Source organism: Pantherophis guttatus, chromosome 4 (genome assembly GCF_059756535.1).
Source record: "Pantherophis guttatus breed Tessera chromosome 4, ASM5975653v1, whole genome shotgun sequence".
Classification (NCBI taxonomy): Eukaryota; Metazoa; Chordata; class Lepidosauria; order Squamata; family Colubridae; genus Pantherophis; species Pantherophis guttatus.
Window position 1 is genome coordinate 78297198 of NC_142066.1, and position 18844 is coordinate 78316041.

General features: G+C 36.5%; 1 protein-coding gene across 5 annotated transcripts in view; it reads left to right on the forward strand.

Annotated features, from left to right (window-relative positions):
* VPS41 (VPS41 subunit of HOPS complex) overlaps positions 1 to 18844 on the forward strand; it is a 326442-nt gene that overhangs the window by 137284 nt on the left and 170314 nt on the right. For all 5 annotated transcript variants that reach the window (XM_034413658.2, XM_034413736.2, XM_087892430.1 and 2 more), the window contains one exon: positions 2005 to 2070. In XM_034413658.2, the coding sequence (XP_034269549.1) occupies positions 2005 to 2070 (66 nt within the window). The remainder of the gene's footprint in view (positions 1 to 2004; positions 2071 to 18844) is intronic.

The window sequence follows — 18844 nt, forward strand, 5'->3', positions numbered from 1 at the left end:
AAAATTATATGTCTTGTCTTCTTATTGTATTTTTTTCCCATTAATCCCAGTAGGCATAGTTCTGGTACAAATTCTAATTGAACACCTGTTATTTCTTGCAACCAATTTTTTATTTTTTTCCAGAATTTTTTTGATTCTGGACACAGCCACCATGAGTGGTAGAAGGTACCCTGTTTCTGTCCACATTTCTAGCAATTTAAGGCAAAATTTGGATATATTTTTGCCAATCTTGAGAGAGCCAAATGCCAGCCATAAAACATTTTATATTGGTTTTCTTTATATTTTACCGATCTTGTTAATTATTTCCCATTTCTCTAATTCAATATTGTACCCTACATTTTTTGCCCATGCTATCATCGTTCCCTTCACTATTTCCTCTGCTTTATCAAATTCCAAAAAATATTTATACAATTTGGGTATTAATTTTTCTGAGCCAATCAGTAGTTTATCTAAATATTGTGGAACCAGTTCCATACCATAATCCTCTTTGTCTTTTGAATACCGCAATTTTATTTGTAAATATGGACACTAATCAATAATAATTCCTTGTTTCTCCAGATCTTGCCTGTTTTTTAAATTTCCTTGGGGGTCTAAAATTTCATTTTTGACCATTTTGTTCATATCCATAGCATTTGGGTGTATTATTGCCTCCATTGTCGACACCCACCTGGGTATTTTCATATAATATTTTTTTTAATTTCTTGCCAAATTGGCATTAAGGCCTCTCATATTTTGTGATGAAAAAAATATAAATGGGATTTATTTTCTTTATCCCATAGAAAGGCATGCCATCCTTTTTGTAAATCATGCCCTTCCAGTATAAGTAATCTTTTATTTCTTAAGTTTGTCCATTCCTTAATCCAGGTTAAGATTGCTGCTTTTTAATAGTGTCACCAATCTGGGAGCCCTAGACCACCTCTGCTTCTGCTATCTTGGAGGTCTGTTAGATTTATTCATGGTTTTCTGCCACTTCCTATGTGTATGCCCAGGGGACGGGGCCAAGGTGGCTGGGCGGTCCCTTGCTGGTTTCAGGGTGGCCCCATGGGTCTGATCTAAGCATGGATGCAGGAACTAACGCTGTCCGTGGCCAACATGTGCTGCTCACTCACATGTGCCGGCCTTATTGAGTGCAGGAATAAAGCCTTCAACCTGTGTCCAGCCCGCCGGAGTATGCTGCGACAGGGGAGAAATGATACCCCATTATCCTGTGGACCCCACCTGCATGCAAATGGAGCATCTGCATGCAAATGAGGCACTTGGAAATGGAGCTATTTTTGAGGGCAATCCCACTGCTGTGCTTCTGCTTTCTTCAGCTCAGACACAGCTGGGGCACCCAGGCTGCTGGCAGTGGTGGCAGGAGCCACCTCAGCAGCCATGATCCCCTCTCCTCAGCCTGTCAGCCCTGCCTGACTTACTTCCCACCTGGCCAGCTGGCTCTCATAGAGAGGGGCTCCTCCGGGTGCCATCGGCCAAACAGTGTCAACTGGCAGCCCCCAGGGGGAGAGCCTTCTCTGTGGGGGCACCTGCTATCTGGAATGAGCTCCCCCTGGGGATACGGAAGATCCCGGATCTACGCACCTTCCGCCGCGCCCTCAAGACTTCTTTATTTCAACAGGCTGGCCTGGCCTAACTTTTTCCTTTTTAACTTTTTAAATTGTAAATTTTAAATTTGTCTTAAATATTGGGGGTGTTTTAATTTGTCCCAGGCCAAATTATCTAATGTGGTTTTATACTGTCTTTTAAATTTTGTAATTTATGTGTTTTATTTTTTGGCTGCTCACCGCCCTGAGTCCTTCAGGAGTAGGGCGGTATATAAATTTGATAAAATAAAATAAATAAATAAGTGCCCAGATCATAATCACATGACTGCTGGGATATTGCAATAAGTGGAATTTTGAGGACTGGTCATAAGTACTACTTGTTCAGCAACTCATTAACTATGCACCACTGTATTCCTAGCACTGCAATACAAATGTATTTATTTTTTTTCTCCATTATATTCAGATTGTTGCTGTTCACCCTCAGTTTGTGAGATCGCATTGTAAACAGTTTGTAACAGGAGGAAACAAAGTAAGTTTTCTCATTCCATAAACTTTTAAAATTTATAGCAGAGTTCAGTTTGGCCCAAATGAGATTTATGACAAATGAGATTTATTTGCTTAGAAATCTCAGATTTCCTAATTGTAACTTTAATGAGAGACTTTTTAGAAACTATATTAAATTCATATATATATATCATATGGATTTCTGTTTCAGTGAATGTTAAACTGGGATAAATCTGTTGTATTTTTTGTTCAATTACTTCATATTTTGAAAAATAATTATTTTTAAACTAAATTAATATTATGCAATGGAAAATAGTTTTGAGTTTCCAAAAGTTGATAAAAGATTCCCCGTTGAGTAGGTAAGCTGTAACAAGCATGTAGTCTAGCCATATTTATTACTATAGAACTGAATATGATTTGTTTTTTGGCTGATGTACGTACAAGTGCATCCCATGTGGGATAAAGACAAATCAAGCTTAATATTTTCTTTCCTTCATACAGTATAGGGGTTCAACAGAAGATATGATGTAATGTGTACTAAAATCCCATTATGCAAATGGTGTAGGTTATTTATAGATAGTATACAATCTGGTTTGTTTTGTCTCTTATCATTCCAGATAATTCTCGTGTTCATACCTATTTGAATTCTTTGCTACAGGACCATATTTGACATACATCTATTACTATTACAAAGATCTTATGATACTTTTAAAAATAACTAAAATTAGTTAATGCCATATATGGTCCTGTAGTAAAGAATGCAAATATCAAGTAGGCCAAATTTTTCCAGTCTGAATATTCTACTTATCAGTTCAGTTTAGCATTTAGCATTTAGAATTCTTAATTATGGACATGTTGACTAGTCTATCCATCTGATATAAACCCAGATTTGGGGGGGGAGGGGGGGCTGGCAATAAACATTTGTGAATTACAAAGTTCATGGAGTTTAGTTGTAAGAAACAATTATTTTGTGATCTACAAGAGTTCATATAATAATAAATGAACTCATATTTAAATGACATAAGATTCTTTGATTTTGTTGCAGAATGAGTATGTTTGAACTTCTGAAATATACGTCACTATAGAATATACAGTACACAAGGTGTATTTTTATGTATATATTTTATGTACATGTATGTTCACTAATCTTTTTTGTTTGGATTTGTTGAGTTATTACAGTGAAAGAGATAGCTTTATGCACGCAAAAGGATCCAGGTATCTACAAGTCCTTCAACTGAAATTGCTGTTCAAAGCCCTTCATGGAGGACTTTGAACACATATTAAAGCAAACAGGCCTCAGGCTCGGTGCTAAAGATTGCACCCTGGAAATATATATCATTTGTGTTTTGCTTTGATCTGAAGACAAATGGTTTGCAGCTTAGTGAAACTATTTGCTGTGTGGAATCAAAAAGGTCTTGCTGTGTGACTGTGCAATCCTTAGTAAATGTCCAAATGAGCATGCTGCTGTCAACCTAGTGCAGATTCTTGAATCTAAAAAAGTGATGTTGAATAGAACATACAAACAAATTTGCATTCTGAACTACATGTAGTGTTTCTTGCATGTATGACTTTGCTAGGCTATGATTCTTATTTATTCACATCAAGGCTTTTTTCCAGTATAGATTAGATGTTATTCTCTTATGTATGTTTCTCATTTGTATTTTCCAACCCCAATTCCCTGGTCATTTTTTTTATAAATCTTCCCCTCTCCCTTTCATTTTACACAAACATTGAGGTGTATACATGAAAGATGCAAATATTATGATTGGGATAATTTAAAAAATAAATTATACAAATTATTAGAGATACTTAAATTACAAAAGCAAATTAATTAGCGATGGATATAGAAGTAGCCTTTCTAACAAAATTATTCTGATTTATTTATTATGATAATTGCACAGAAGGAAGAATCTATTGTTAATAAAGAATAAGGTTTTTTAGCCAGGAAATTTGTATGGATACAAAATTACTCTTTGAACTGTATTATTACTTGGATAAGGCATAGTAAACTAAAACTGAATCAAGACAAGATTGAGCATATTGTTTTTACTGATGACTCTTGTCTTTTGAAAGATTATTTTCCTATTCTGGGGAAAAACCCTTATCCTGAACAAGCAGATTGACAGTTTAAAGTACTTCTGTATTCTGTCCGGTCTGTGAATGCTCAAATGAGCATAAGTGATGGATATCTTATTTCAGCTACTCATGATTTAATATTACCCATCTTACATAGGATAGATCTGGTATTATTAATCTTTATCCTGATCACCACCAAAATAGATTATTGCAATGCAGTTTACACAAGGATGCCTTTGAAAGAAACCTAGAAATTGCACCAAATCATTGCTATTAGGCATTTATACACTTGTTGAATTGAGACCACATGCTCTTTAGATAGTGTACAAACCTACAAATAAATACAAAATAATATAAAATACAATAAATGTGCAACCAGAACCTAAATATTTATCATTTGGGTTCTCATCTTAATCTAAAGGCCTCAAGGTCTTAATTATCTTCCTAAAGGCCTTTTAGGTTGGTGCCAACCATCTGTCAGCAGGAAAATTGTTTCAGAAGGCAGGGACCATCTGCCTTCTGGGTTCCACAAGATGACATGCATCATTGAAGGGGCCTAGAATGTGCCTTCCCCATCAGAGTGTTTGAGATAGGTAGATACCCTTGAGAATAATCAGTCTTCCAATTAAGTCACTCCTATGGCATTTAGGGCATTACAGGTAATTACAATACCTTGAATTACACCTAGAAGCATATTGGGATCAGTGCAGCTTGTAAAGCACAAATGTTACAAAACCATAACAAGAAATATTCATAACAATCTGCACTACTGCACTGAACCTTTTGAATGGTCTTCAAGGGAATATTCAATATACTGCAGTAGTACAGTTAGGAGATAAGTTAGGTATGAGTGACTGTGAACAGAGTTCCCCAGTCCACGAATGATAATAGATTGAGGAAAATTCTCTTCATATATAACTGTACATCAGTTCTGCAGAACTGATGTACAGTTATATATGAAGAGAATTTTCCTCAATCTATTATCATTCTATCAAGTTGTATTCAACTATCATAATTGATAGTTGTATTCTTCTATCATAATAGAAGTCTGAGGTGAAGTAACAAAGGCAATCATAAAATTTTGAGTAGGGTATTTTGCCCTTGAACACAATTCTACTACAGTGTTCTTTTATGTTATCAAGATCTTGGTATAATACAACAGAAATACGCTCTTCTTTTGACCAATGGCTAAAAGGCTGACTAACTGAACCATTCCTGCTCTTTTCACATTATAATTAATAGTAAAAATAGAATGGAACACTTGGCAGAAGATGATAACATTACTTTGTAAATAACAGGACATTACTAGCCAAAGAAGACAGTTGGACTTTTGTGGCATAAAGACAAAGACAAATATTGCTACTGTAGGCCATAACATTCTACCTTTAAAAGATGGTCTAATCTTAAAAAATAACAGGGTGAAAGTCTTGCTAAATGAAGGAGGAAAAGCTGAAGTAGAAGATCTTCAGTTATTTCTTAAAGAGATACCACATTTTTAACTTTCTAGCTTAAATGAATTTTGTACGTAGCTATTTTAAGTATATTAAAAAATCTAAATAGCTAAAATTTTGAAAATGGAAAAAAAAAGAACTGAGAACATATAAATTCTGAAATAATATGTTGATTGCTGATTTTTAAATACCTTAAACTTTTGGGTAAAAATATATCTTATTTTAAAATAGTATGTTTACAATTTAGAGAAGAACATAAGTATTGAAGAAGATAAGTCTACATGTTATTGAATGGTAGATAGCTTTCCACTGTCAATTTTTAATGAATATGATCATCTTTTTTGATGATTAAGAAATAGATAGCATATTAATTGAAGTGCATTTTTCCATTTTGTTGATGCTGTTCATCCCCTTACGGTTCTAAGATTCTTTTTTCTGAAAGTTGTTTTATAGTAAACTTAGTTTCATTTGTTATTAATTATTGCCGGAGGGGGAGGTCTCTGGCATTTCCTGGGGGAAAAAAGGAATGACAAATGATCTAATGTAAATATAAAGTTTCTTTTAGTTGAGATTGTCTCCTAAGGATCTTTTTGACATGTCTGCACAATTTTCTTGCCAATAACATGGAAATGGTACATCACTCTAATGTACTGTACCTGGACCAGTGGTGGGTTCTTCTGGGTTCGGCCTGGTTCCGCCGAGCCGATAGCGGTGACGATATGATATCACCGAACTAGTTCTGCCCCCCGCCCCCCCACCTCCCACGTTATTCTTACCTTTTATTTGGCCCCACCCCCAATCTATTGCTGCCTCCTGAGTACCAGCTGATGGCTAGAGGGAAAAAACCTGTTTAAACTCTTGCCATGGGGCTTTAAAGGGCTGGCCTACAGCTGATCAATGTTAAAAGAAACAAATGAGTAGACCGGTGCCTGCAAAAATAAATGGGTAAACCAGTGCCTGCAAAAATATATGAGTAAATCAGTGCCTGCAAAAATAAATGGGTAGACCAGTGCCTGCAAAAATAAATGGGTAGATCGGTACAGCTCTGCAAGCAGTTAAAAGCCTGGTAGACCAGTACCTCTGCTAAATCCTAAAGAATTGTCACATGACCATCAAGCCACGCCCACAAAATAAGCCACGCCCACAGAACCAGTAGTAAAAAAATTTAGAACCTGCCCCTGACCTGGACCTACACATTATATATCTCATGAGCTTGTAGAACTACAGGATGGATTTGAAAAATATATGAGGAATTCACACACACACACACACACACACACACACACACACACACACACACACACACATCCTTTTTTATATGTACACACAGACATGCCAATTGATTTTAGACAAAAAGCAGAGGAGTGTATGAAATATGATACTGTATGAAATTAAAGAATCACTTCTACCTTAAATCATTAAATCAGAATATAGGTGAAGCAGAAAATATTTTGAATAGTTGTTGATATTTCAGGAATGGCTGTAGGATTTGTATTTTTGCTGTTAATCTTGCAAAATACTATATTGGTTTTTTTTAAAAAAATGCCTTGATTTTTAGTGTCAGTAAAAATCTCTTACTCTTTGCTTTGTGAGTGACCTTTACCTCTGAATCCCATAATACGTGCTTCATAATAACTGTTTAGATCACTTTGACAAATTATTAAATTGTCAGGATGCTGTTTGCAGCACAGTCCTTTTTTAGAAACAGGGTAGTCAGCTGTTTGGTATTGCATTGGTAGATGAAGAGGACCAGAAAAGAAAGGCAGATTGCTTTGTAAGCTATAAAATGTCAGTCAGTAAATACTGAGAAGTCCCATTTAAGTGAAATAAGAGTAAATACCACAGCAATGTCTGTTCAGGTATTGGGAGATTTACTTTAAACTGTGTACACTTTATAGTTGTAGTAACTTCTAGCTTGGAATTGCTGTCTGAAATAAATTCCCTTTAAAATGTTGAAATAATATTCTGTGCATCTTTACCGTGCTGGACAACTGGGAGTACAAAAATATATTTTCCACTGTTGATGTATCTGGAACCTGATGCTAAAACTTGATCTAGTTCTCCTAGATCTCCATCTTTTAATTTGAGTCACATTTTATTTATTAATTTTAGAAATATATTCAGTTGCTTAACTCTGCAATTACTCTTACAAAAAACTTCTACCAAAACACAAAGTTGTTTCAGTACTACAGATGAGCTATAAAAAAAAGGTATATAAATATGTTAGAAAATCTGTATTTTTCTTTCACTTAAACATTCAGACTTCCATCTCTCTTTCCAATCTGACATTCAAATGTTGCAAATAGTAAATAATCATGAGGCAAATAATGTAGTAGAAAAGAATATTTCAGAATCCCCTTATGGAAAAACTATCATTTCCTTGTTCATATTTCCCACATTTTTATTTACTTATAACTCATATTTTTATTATTTTTGTAAACAAGGCAGTGAACATACCTAATACTTCTTCTGTCTCTTTTCCCACAACCACCACCACCAGTGGTGGGTTGCTGCATGGTCACAAGGGTTCGGGCGAGCCCTTAGCTCTGATCACTGGCTAGGCCTGCCCATCCGCCCTTAATGCTATGCTTTCCATTTATAACTAACTTTTTGGCTTATTGGCTGGCCCAGCTGTGATCCACGCTGCCCCTGCTGTATTCACCGGAGCTGCCTGAGTTGATTAGGAGCATGTTTGAAGCTCTGTTTCTCTCCCAAAGGGGCATGGGCGAGCGAAGCAAGTGCTAGCACACTCATAATCAGAAAACCCTTTGTTAAAGTAAGTGCAGCCCACCTCTGACCACCACTCTGGGCTGGGCTGAGAGAGCATAGCTCAAAATGAAGAGCCTATAGTACAGTGGACTAAAACACTGTTATTAATATCTGCTGCTTGCAGTTACTGCAAGTTCAAATCTCACCAGGCTCAAGGTTGACTCAGCCTTCCATCCTTTCAAAGGTAGGTGAAATGAGGACCCAGATTGTGGGGGCAATAAACTGACTTTGTATAAATATACAAAAGTATGAAGGCTATTGCTTAACGCATTGTAAGCCGCCCTGAGTCTCCGGAGAAGGGCGGCATATAAATTAAAGCAAAAAAAAAAAAAAAAAATCACCTAGCTGGTTTATATCACTAAAGCAGATCTTGAAGTCACAGTCTCCTCATGTCTAGCCTGGTGCTTAACTACTAGACCAAACTGGCTCTTTTGCACCTGTTCGTTTGACTTGTAACATCATCAGTTTCCATGAATCAGGATTTCTGTCCTTAGAGTGCATTCCAATGCCAACGTTTTATATTTGGTTTTGCACATTGAATATTCATACTAGCAGCTAAGAACAGTAATAATTCAACTTTTTTTCCCTCTTAAATCTTTATATTGTAATTGAGAATATAAATTACTCAGAATATAAATTGATCAACATAGTAAATCATTTTTCTGGAGAAGGAAAAAAATAGAAATGTTACTTCTGATGGTTACAAGTAGAAAGGTAGCTTGAAAACTTTCTTCTTGAAATTAATTGTTCTTTTAAAAGCTGTCCTAGAATGCCATTTCGGTTGCTTTTAAAATTTTTCAATTTTTCAATTCAGCCCACTTTATATCTGATTTAAGATTTCTAATTAAGATGACAGAAGAATCTTTTAGACATATTCAAGACTAGGCTACATATAATTAACATTAGTGTTAATTATGTTTCAACACTTTGTTAAACTGAAACAGGTGTCTTATTTTAATTAACTGTTGCCTGAAGCTAGATTTTAATAGCTGTCCAGATTTGTCCTAGTGCATTTGTTATGCATTATGAATTCTTAGACTTGGTCTAAGCAGCAAGCATTTCTAAAAGGAAAAGTAGAGCTATTTAGCCTACAGCATGAGATATTCAAACTTTGAACCACTGAAATTTTATCTCATAATTTTTAACAGTTCATAGAAAAGGTGACATTGAGCACCTTTCAAGGCTCCTCTGTAAAGCAGAGGTGCGACATCCTTCAGAAATAAGGGTACAGCCCTCAGAGAATAATGACCAAAAGTTGATACTAAACTATAACATTTGAAATGTCAGTAAGAAAAGGATATAATTTAAAGCTATCTTAATTATAATTAAGTTTAGTTAAATCAAATAAAGTTTAGGTGCTAACTCCACTTATTGATGTTTGGAATGTGTCTGCCATGCCACAAAGGCTAAGAAGCACTCTTTTGGCCTAGAAGACTAATATGTATCTCTGATCTAGAAAAACAGATTTGTCCTTGGGAAATATTTGTTATAGCTGCCTTGGCCTCAAAAGGAGAAAGCATTGCATGGAAGAAGACATAGACTACTTGAGGTTGATGTTACAATTTTGCTTTCCTTGGGCTGGATGAAACCTTATTGAAGTAATAGTAAATAATACAACACAACTTCAGGGTTTTTTAGCCTCCTTATCTCCCAAACGATTATTTCGGATTTGCAGTCCTAACATTTGCAGTTAGGACTCCCATATGTTATGGGTAATTCTTTGAAGGACTTCAAATATATCCTGTGTTTACTAACCCACTTTTTGATGGCAAACCCAGAGCCATTCCATTAATTTTTAGAAAAAGGTCTTCATTTATCAGGCAGTTATGTTGTCAGAAACAGCAGTTCTATTATTCTGTTTTAAAATGTTTCGTTTTTGTTTTGTTATCAATCACATTCCTCCAAATATTTGGTAAAAAAGGTTGCCAACACAATAAACATCCTTTCCCCATTTTCCCAGAAGTCAGGTAAAGCAATTTGTTTTCCTAAATTCCCCATAATTGTCTCATCATAAGATAAATCGAGCTATTCATGTGAATGTGGGAACATCTGACTTCTATACCCATTTAATCTATATAGCATCTCAAAGTGCAGGCTCATTCTGCAATGCATTTTATAATTCTTGTGCTGTGTTATTCAGTAACCAGTAGAAGTGGTAATTGAACCAGTAATTCAGATAAATTTAGCTGACTATTGTGATTCAAATAGATTTATCAAGTAAACTGGTGACTTCAGATGTGTAGATCACAGACCCTATGATCTGCAATAGCATGGAGCCTTAGAATTATTCTGTCACATATCTGGAGCATACCATATTAGGGAAGACTAGTTTATTCTTACTGTGGAACATTATTTCTCACTGTGGAATGTTACTTTTCCTTAATTGGCTTCTAAAGAACTCAACAGTTTCTAGGTATATTGTTAGCATATTACTGTTTTCAAAGACCCAAATTACAAACTATATGGAAATGAAATCCAAATGTCTAAGAAATAATAATTGGAAGAATAAACATAACCATGCTGTCATGAATGTTATTTGGTTGAAGTTATTCTGGTGATGTAATCTGATGCTATACATACGAAATCTGATGTGACGTGCAGGTATGACTATATTGTAACAAAGCATTAAATAGGTGTACCAGCAGAAAATGTGCAGAGGAATCAAGTATCTTGCCAAGGAAGTGATTTTACAGCTGCTGCTGCTATTGCTGTTGAAATATAAGTACTGAGAATGCTGTCTGCCAGGATGGGAATTTATGGAAAATAAAGTCCTAAAATATTTTGTTGAGACAAGAAGAAAGGAAACAACTCAGTCATACAATCATCATTTCCTTCTTTTGTAGGTAGCTCCTATTGAATTTAAATAGGTATTGTGTATTGTGATTATGGCAACTCTAAACTACGGCAAGAGAAAGATGAACTACATAAATTAACAACTGTTTTTAAGAAGTATGTGCTTCATGGATAACTATTTTTTTTTTTTTTAAGAAAGCTCTATGTTTCTGAAGTTTCAATGCAGGTATATTATGAAACTATAGATATTTTTTTTCATTTTTAAAAATGTACTTGTTGGTAAAGTAAGGGATAAAGTTGTAGCCTCATGTATTTAAGCCTACAAAATCCTCATTATTAATATAGCTCTAGGACAGTGATGGCTAACCTTTTTTTCTTCGTGTGCCAAATGCTCACGCGTGCAACAGTGCACATGCATGCCGGCTCCCATAATGCAATGCATGTGCACACGACCCCCTCTGCACATGCACACATGATCCCCCCATGCTCCCCCACTCCCTCGCGCATTGGAGCTGAGCTGGGCAATGGCTCATGCCCGCAGAGAAGGCTCTGCGTGCCAGCTGTGGCCCGTGTGCCATAGGTTCGCCATCACAGCTCTAGGATTTACAACCTGTGTCCAAAGTTACAGCCATTGCAGTGTCTCCATAGATGTAGAGGACTGGTAGAGCCTGGAAGTGGAGTTGAAAGAAGAATCAGCCTAGAGCTGTTACATAGCCACAAACGTAATGAGTCAATCCCACTGTGAATTTTATTGATCCTGATCTAACTTCTAACAAATGCTAACTGTTGAGAATATTCCTGTGCATAGGCATGAGCAATAAATCTGTTTAATTGGAACTTCATGTGTGGTCCTGCTCTTTCATCCCTTACATTCATATTTTCAACTCAATGCAACTTTTTAACAAATTGCAATGAAAAACATCAGAATTGCACAATAAACACTGACCTGCAGGCTGGAACTGTATCTGACGAAGCTACGAGATGTGCATAATATCAACTATGATGCTTCAATTGGTCCAGAAAATGCAGAATTTGATTCAGTCTCAATTCTTGCTACTGATATTCCCAGATCCCACACCTGCTGCAGCAGCACTCCCTGTTTTACAGAGAACTCATGGCAGTTTGATTGAAAGTTTTGGAGGAGAGTCAGAAAAGATAAGAACTTTCATGGCACAATGTGCGTTATTTATGGGGACACAAGCAGCAGTTTCTAACCTCTTTTGTACTAAGTCTCCTCAAGTCTTCAACATCACAATGGGCACTCTTCATCATTGAATGTAATGATCCTATTATGATAACTATCAGAAGCTAATGGCAAACTTCATGGGCCACTTTGGGGATTCAGTATGAGAGGTTTCAGCAATATGCTGGATTCATAAACTACAAGGATAGAAAGAGTCCAGAATATAAATTAAGTTGGTCACAGTAGATTTAGATTGGAACATGGCAGTTGTGATGGCTGAATTCAGACAAATTCTGAATAACCGAATCACTGATGAATTCATCAGGCAACGAGTTCCACAGGCTTTAGAACAAACCTACCAGCTTTGCATTATTATTGACTCACCTTTGAAAGAAATTCAAGCCTGCTCCAATCATTGCAGACAGCCAATGTGTCAGCCTCACTATCTTGCCTTTGGTCCCTGATGCCAACAGGGATGGAACAAGGAGAGAAGGAGCACATTCAAATAGGGCAGCTAGATGCTCATTGGCTGCAGAAGAATGACAGTGGTGCACAGACTTGGCACTCTGTTTTTGCTCTGTTTCCACTCTGATTCTGTGGAGAATCTGGACACATGGCCAGAAATTGCCCTTCCAGAATCCCCAAGAAAGGAGAAAGGCACCCCAGCTCAGCTCAGGAGACAGCTGCCTTGAACATAGCCTTCAAAGCCAGGGAAGCTACAACAGCCTCTTTACGAAGAGCTTGCAGGAGGGGCTGTTCAAGCAGTAAACAGAGCTCTACACCATTCCCCAAGAGGTACATTTTTGAATATTTATGTTGCTCATATAGCTGGGAGGGAACAATTGCTGCGTTTGTGGATTCAGGGGCACTTCATCAACCCACTACACATAACTCTAGACCAACATACAGAACTGTTAATTCTTTTTTTAAAAAAGTTTTTAATTATTTTTTAAAAACATAAACATAAAACACATCTTTTCAAAACAAAGCTTTTGATCTGGTCACAAATTAATACAAATCACTAACAAATCTTAATTTTCAATTAACACAACTTAATATTTTACTCAGTTATTTCCCTCAAATCTGTCTATTTAACTATGCCATTATCCCCAAAAACCTGTTACTTAAATCTTAAATCCTAACCAATTATCATTCCCTTTTTCTCTTTCATTTGCTTAGATGGATATATTTTAAAAGTATAAATCATACAATTATTGTAAACATTCATAAAATATTTAATTCCAACATAATCATTTTATTTTTACTATTGAACTCAACATTTATAATCTTTATTTCTGTTATTAAACCTAACTTATTCATTTCATTTTAACTAGTAATCTCAATATACTCCTCCTTATTTTGGCTATCCCACCTCATTTTATTTTTGCTATAAAATCCAGCATCTTTATCTTTGTTGTTAAACCAATCATTTTTATTTCTTGGCTGTTAAACACAGCATAACCATTTTGTTTTTGGCTGTTAAACACAGCATACTCATTTTTGTTTCTTGGCCGTTACACAGTATATCCATTTTTATTTTGGCTGTTACACAGCATAACCATTTTTGTTTGGCTGTTAAACATAGCATACTCATTTTTATTTTTTGGCCGTTACATAGCATATTCATTTTTGTTTTGGCTGTTACACAGCATTGCCATTTTTATTTGGCTGTTAAATACAGCATAGTCATTTTTGTTTTCTGGCTGTTACACAGCATATCTATTTTTATTTTTTGGCTGTTAAACACAGCATAATCCTAGTTGGTTTAACTATTGATCTCTTCTTAGTCCTTTCTTTGTTGTTTCCATCCATCTATGCATTGTTTATTTTCAGATAATCATACTTATCCTTTTCCATGACAATTTAACATTGAGACATGGTTCTTGCTTAAGTCATACCTTTAAATATATTTATAAATTTGTTTTAACATTTTTAATTAATCATATTTATCCTTATTCTTTTTCATAACAATTTAACATTGAAACATGGCTTTTGCTTCAAACATACCTTTAAATATATTTGTAAATTCCTTTTAACATTCTTAATTTCTATAAAAACCTCCTTTTTATTATTACAATCCACCTTTACATTGTTTTAATTTAAATCACATTGTTTAAATCTTCTTTTTTCTTTTTGCAGTCATGTTTATCTTACTTCGTTATTTATTTATTTATTTATTTATTGCGATTTATATGCCGCCTTTCTCCCTAGGGACTCAAGGCGGCTTACAAAATGACAACTTCAATACAAATCACAATACAATACCAAATTAAAATCAGTAACCCAATTAAAAAACGATTTAAAATTATACCAGTGTACCCCCAAACGGATCAGTTTAATTGGCGGAAGAGCCACGTCTTCAGCTCGCGACGGAAGGAAAGAAGGTTGGGGGCTGTCCTGAGCTCAGTGGGCAATCCATTCCAGAGGGTCGGGGCTCCCACAGAGAATGCCCTCCCCCTGGGGGTCGTCAGCCGACATTGTTTGGCCGACGGCACCCTGAGGAGGCCGACTCTGTGAGAGCGCACAGGACAATGGGAGAACGGCTGGAGATGGTCCTGCAAGTACTCCAGGCCTAAGCAATGAAGGGCTTTATAGGTGAGCACCAGCACCTTGAAATGTATCCGGAGTGCCACCGGTAGCCAGTGCAGCTCACGCAGGAGAGGTGTTACACAGGAGTATCTAGACGCCCCCGTAACTACCCGCGCAGCTGCATTTTGGACTAGCTGAAGCCTCCGGACACATCCCAAGGGCAGCCCCATGTAGAGGGTGTTACAGTAGTCCTCGCCTGCAAACATATATTCCTTCCATTTTCAAAGTTTTCAGTTTTGTCCTCCATAAATCATATTAAATCTTTTTCTTATTTTTATTCCGGATATAATGTATCAAGTCTCCCTCTCTTGAGCCTGCGCTTAATCCTTTTTTTGTTCCTGCGCCAATTTTTTAGTTATTGTTGTTTCAACTATAGGAGTTCCATTATAGTTTCCTTTTCTTTTCACCAAAATCCAGCTGCCTGCACACAGGAAAAAAACTCCTCCGCAAAGTCCCACGGCTTTTATCTATAGAGCTCGGAATTTTCCATAACAAAAAAAGTTACAAAGTTCCTTTTTAAACCAGATGGTGTCTCTCTACAATCCACATTTTCCATTAGTCATGCAAGTATCCATTTTGTGCAATTCAAAAGTATCAAAAAAAATTTTTTTTTAGAATCCAATTCAAATTTTAAAGTATCCAGTCTTTTTACCATACCTCAATAATTAATTCCCTTAGTTCTGTTCAAAAATTAGTTATTTCTCAGATCTTTGTCTCTTTAAGGTTGCAGTTTAAAACTTTCCAAAGCCCCTTTGTTGCATAGCCACTATTTTAGGCTGGGGTCTTCTAAATAATAATATTGCTCCATACGTTGTTGCAAGCCTGGGTTTGTTGTTACTCACCCAGCTTCAGAGAGCTCCGTTTCACTCCACTTTCCTCCAGCACTTTTCTTAGCCCGGTTGTCACAGCTTTGTGGCAGCTGCCATGGCTGCCTCCCCCTGCTGCCGACTCACAGAGGGTTCTCTCTGACCTCCGAGGAACTTGCCTGTTCCTCTTGGTCATCTGAGGTGCCCCTCCTCCCCCATCCCTGCAGGACGGCTCCGGTCCGAAGACCCATCTGCGGTGGTTCAGTAGCCGGGGTTTTCGTGGGACTCATCAGAGCCCACTATTTCCCCGACTGTCTTGTCGCAACGCCAAACCGGAAGTCCCAGAGCTGTTAATTCTTTATGTCACAAGCTACCTCCATTTTCCACAGTGGAGGGTGGGATAGAGTGGCCTTGATAGATTGGGGCACAGAAATTATATCTTTTATCTACTGTCTTGCTCTCATCACAGTGCCCAGAAGGCAAACACCTCTCTCTGGTCAGCAGTAAAGCCCAGGGAAGCAAATCTCAAACTACTGAGCAAGGATACAGATTTCACAGCTGTATTTGGAGAAGAAGAAGTGGCAGTCCTTCCCCCATACAGAGACTGTGACTATGCTATAGAGCTAGTTTGAGGGGCTAAAATACTTGCTAAAAAGCAGTTTCCCATGCCAACTAAGGAGATACTGATTTTAAAGCAGTATTTGGTCTCTAACTTGCAGAAGGCCTTTATTAGAGCTTTGAAGTCATCTGCCTCAGTGCCTACCCTTTTCATCTCCAAGAAGCAAGATCCAGGCATCACACACCCAAATGGTGAAATTCCATTTTGTGCACTATTCAGATCTGTGACAGTGAGGGATCATTACCCTCTATCCCTACTATTGGACTTGCTGGATAGATTACAAATCACATACATTTTTATCAAGTTGGATCTTTACAATGGGCACAATCTCATTAGGGTTTAGGAGAGCCACAAATTCTTAACTACATTTGATACCAGGTACAGTAAGTTCAAATGCACTGTAATACCATTAAGTCTTTTTAACTGCAGTGCACTCTTCTCAAGATTTATGAATCAGATTTTTTCTCATGTGACTGACAAGTTTGTGATATTTTGTTTAGATGACATCCTGATCTACACTAAAGCACAACCACTGTTTATGGTTGAGTAGACTGAGGGAAATTCACCTTTTTGCTAAATTAGAAAAATGTGTTTTTCTTTTGAAGCAGCTAAATTTCTTGGACTGTCATATTTCTATAAATAGAATTCAAATGAATCCTTGGATTGGATTCACAGCGAGACAGTTGGGGAATTAGCGGGCTCTGATGAGCTCCGCGAAAACCCAGACTGACGAACCACTGCCAAGGGGTTTTCGGACCAGAACCGTCCTGTAGGGACGGGGAAGAAGGAGAGGCACCTCGGAAGACCAAGAGGAACAGGCAAGTTCCTCGAAGGTCAGAGGAATCTCTCTCCAATTCGGCAGTGGGGACGGCAGCCATTGCGGCTGTCAAGAAGCTGGGGCAACCGAACTAAATATTGAGCAGGACCGGTGAATGTAAAGGAGTTTTTGAAGCCGGGTGAGTGACAGCCAATCTACAGGCGAAGTAACAACAACAACAAAATATTTTTAAACCTGAAATCCACAGTGTAAAAATAGCGGCTAATGGGCATGGGGGGGAGAAACAGAGGATGCAAGCAGAATTTAAAGGGACAAAAACCCGAAAAGAACATTGACTTGAATAAAATTATCTGGAAAATTTTAAGAATTAGAAGAAGTAACCCCAAAATTGACTAAAGGATTGGAAAGAAAATAAATAGATCCTTTCTTTTTGAAGGCTAAGAAAAATAAAAGACAATTGGATAATAAACCCTGCAACAGAAGTGCTGTATACCTAAAGATAAAATAAAGGAGAAAAAAAAAAGAGGGGAAAAGTATTGTTTAATTTGGACTGGACTATAAAATTGATTTGGTATTTTCAAAGTTTAAAAAGAAGAAAAAAGAAGCTAGATTGTGAACGAGGACCGATACAAAATGGACACTTTGTTAAACAATTAAGAGAATTGTGGATTGTAGAGAGACCTCTTCAGGAGAAGAAAGAGCATTGCAATTTGGAATCTTTGTTTTGGAAAATTTTGAACTACATTAGTGATAATAGTCGTGAGAACTTTTGGGGAGGATTGCTTTGTCTGCAAGCGGCTTAACTTTAGGGAAAAAAAGGGAAAACAAGGGAAAACAAAAAACTGGAACAATATTAAACACAGAAAGAATAAAATGGCGCAGGAAATTAGAGAAATTATGGAAATTATGTACTTGTCGTGGAAAGCGGAAATAAAAGGAATAATTACAATGTTACATGGAGAATCAAAATTTGAGGTTCCAAAAATTGAGATAGAGCAAGCTCAAACTAACAAGGAAACAAAGACAGAGAAGCAAGACACAGAGACTGAATATAAAGAAGAAGATAAAGACAATGAGATTAATTTTGGAAAAATAATTGAATATGTAAATAGTAATAATAAAAAGGAGGTTTTAGAGATTACATTGGGATTAATAATGGAAAAAACAGGGTGGGAAGAGACAAAGAAGGAATGAAGGGTGGCATAGAAAGAATACAAAAAGTTTAACTGATTACTCTGGGACTAACAGTGAAAAGGGAAGAAAAAGAGGAAAAGGATGGAAAACAACAGGAAAGGAGGGCAAAATAGAAGAGTCCAGATTTCTGAAATACAGAATGATTACACTGGAATAAACAGTGGGATAAATAGTGGGGAGATAAGAAAAGGAGAAAAGAGAAACAAGGGGAAATTTAGGGCAAAAGAGGGGAGTTCAAGATTTTAAAATACAAAAGAAAAAAAGGAGAAAGAAAAAGGCAAAAAGAAAAATGGAAAGGGAGGAAAAGAAAAAGAAATGAAAGAGAAAGATGTTATATATATTTAGAATTGAAATATGAATAGTAGTAAGAAACAAATGGGAAATCATACCACTGTAAAAATGAAATGAATAATACTTGGAATATTTGTTTTTGTATCTTTGAAATCTAGATAATGACAATTGAAATACTTTTATTATTATTATTATTATTATTTTACTGTATTTAAAAAAATATTGATTAAAAAGTACAAACAGACATACA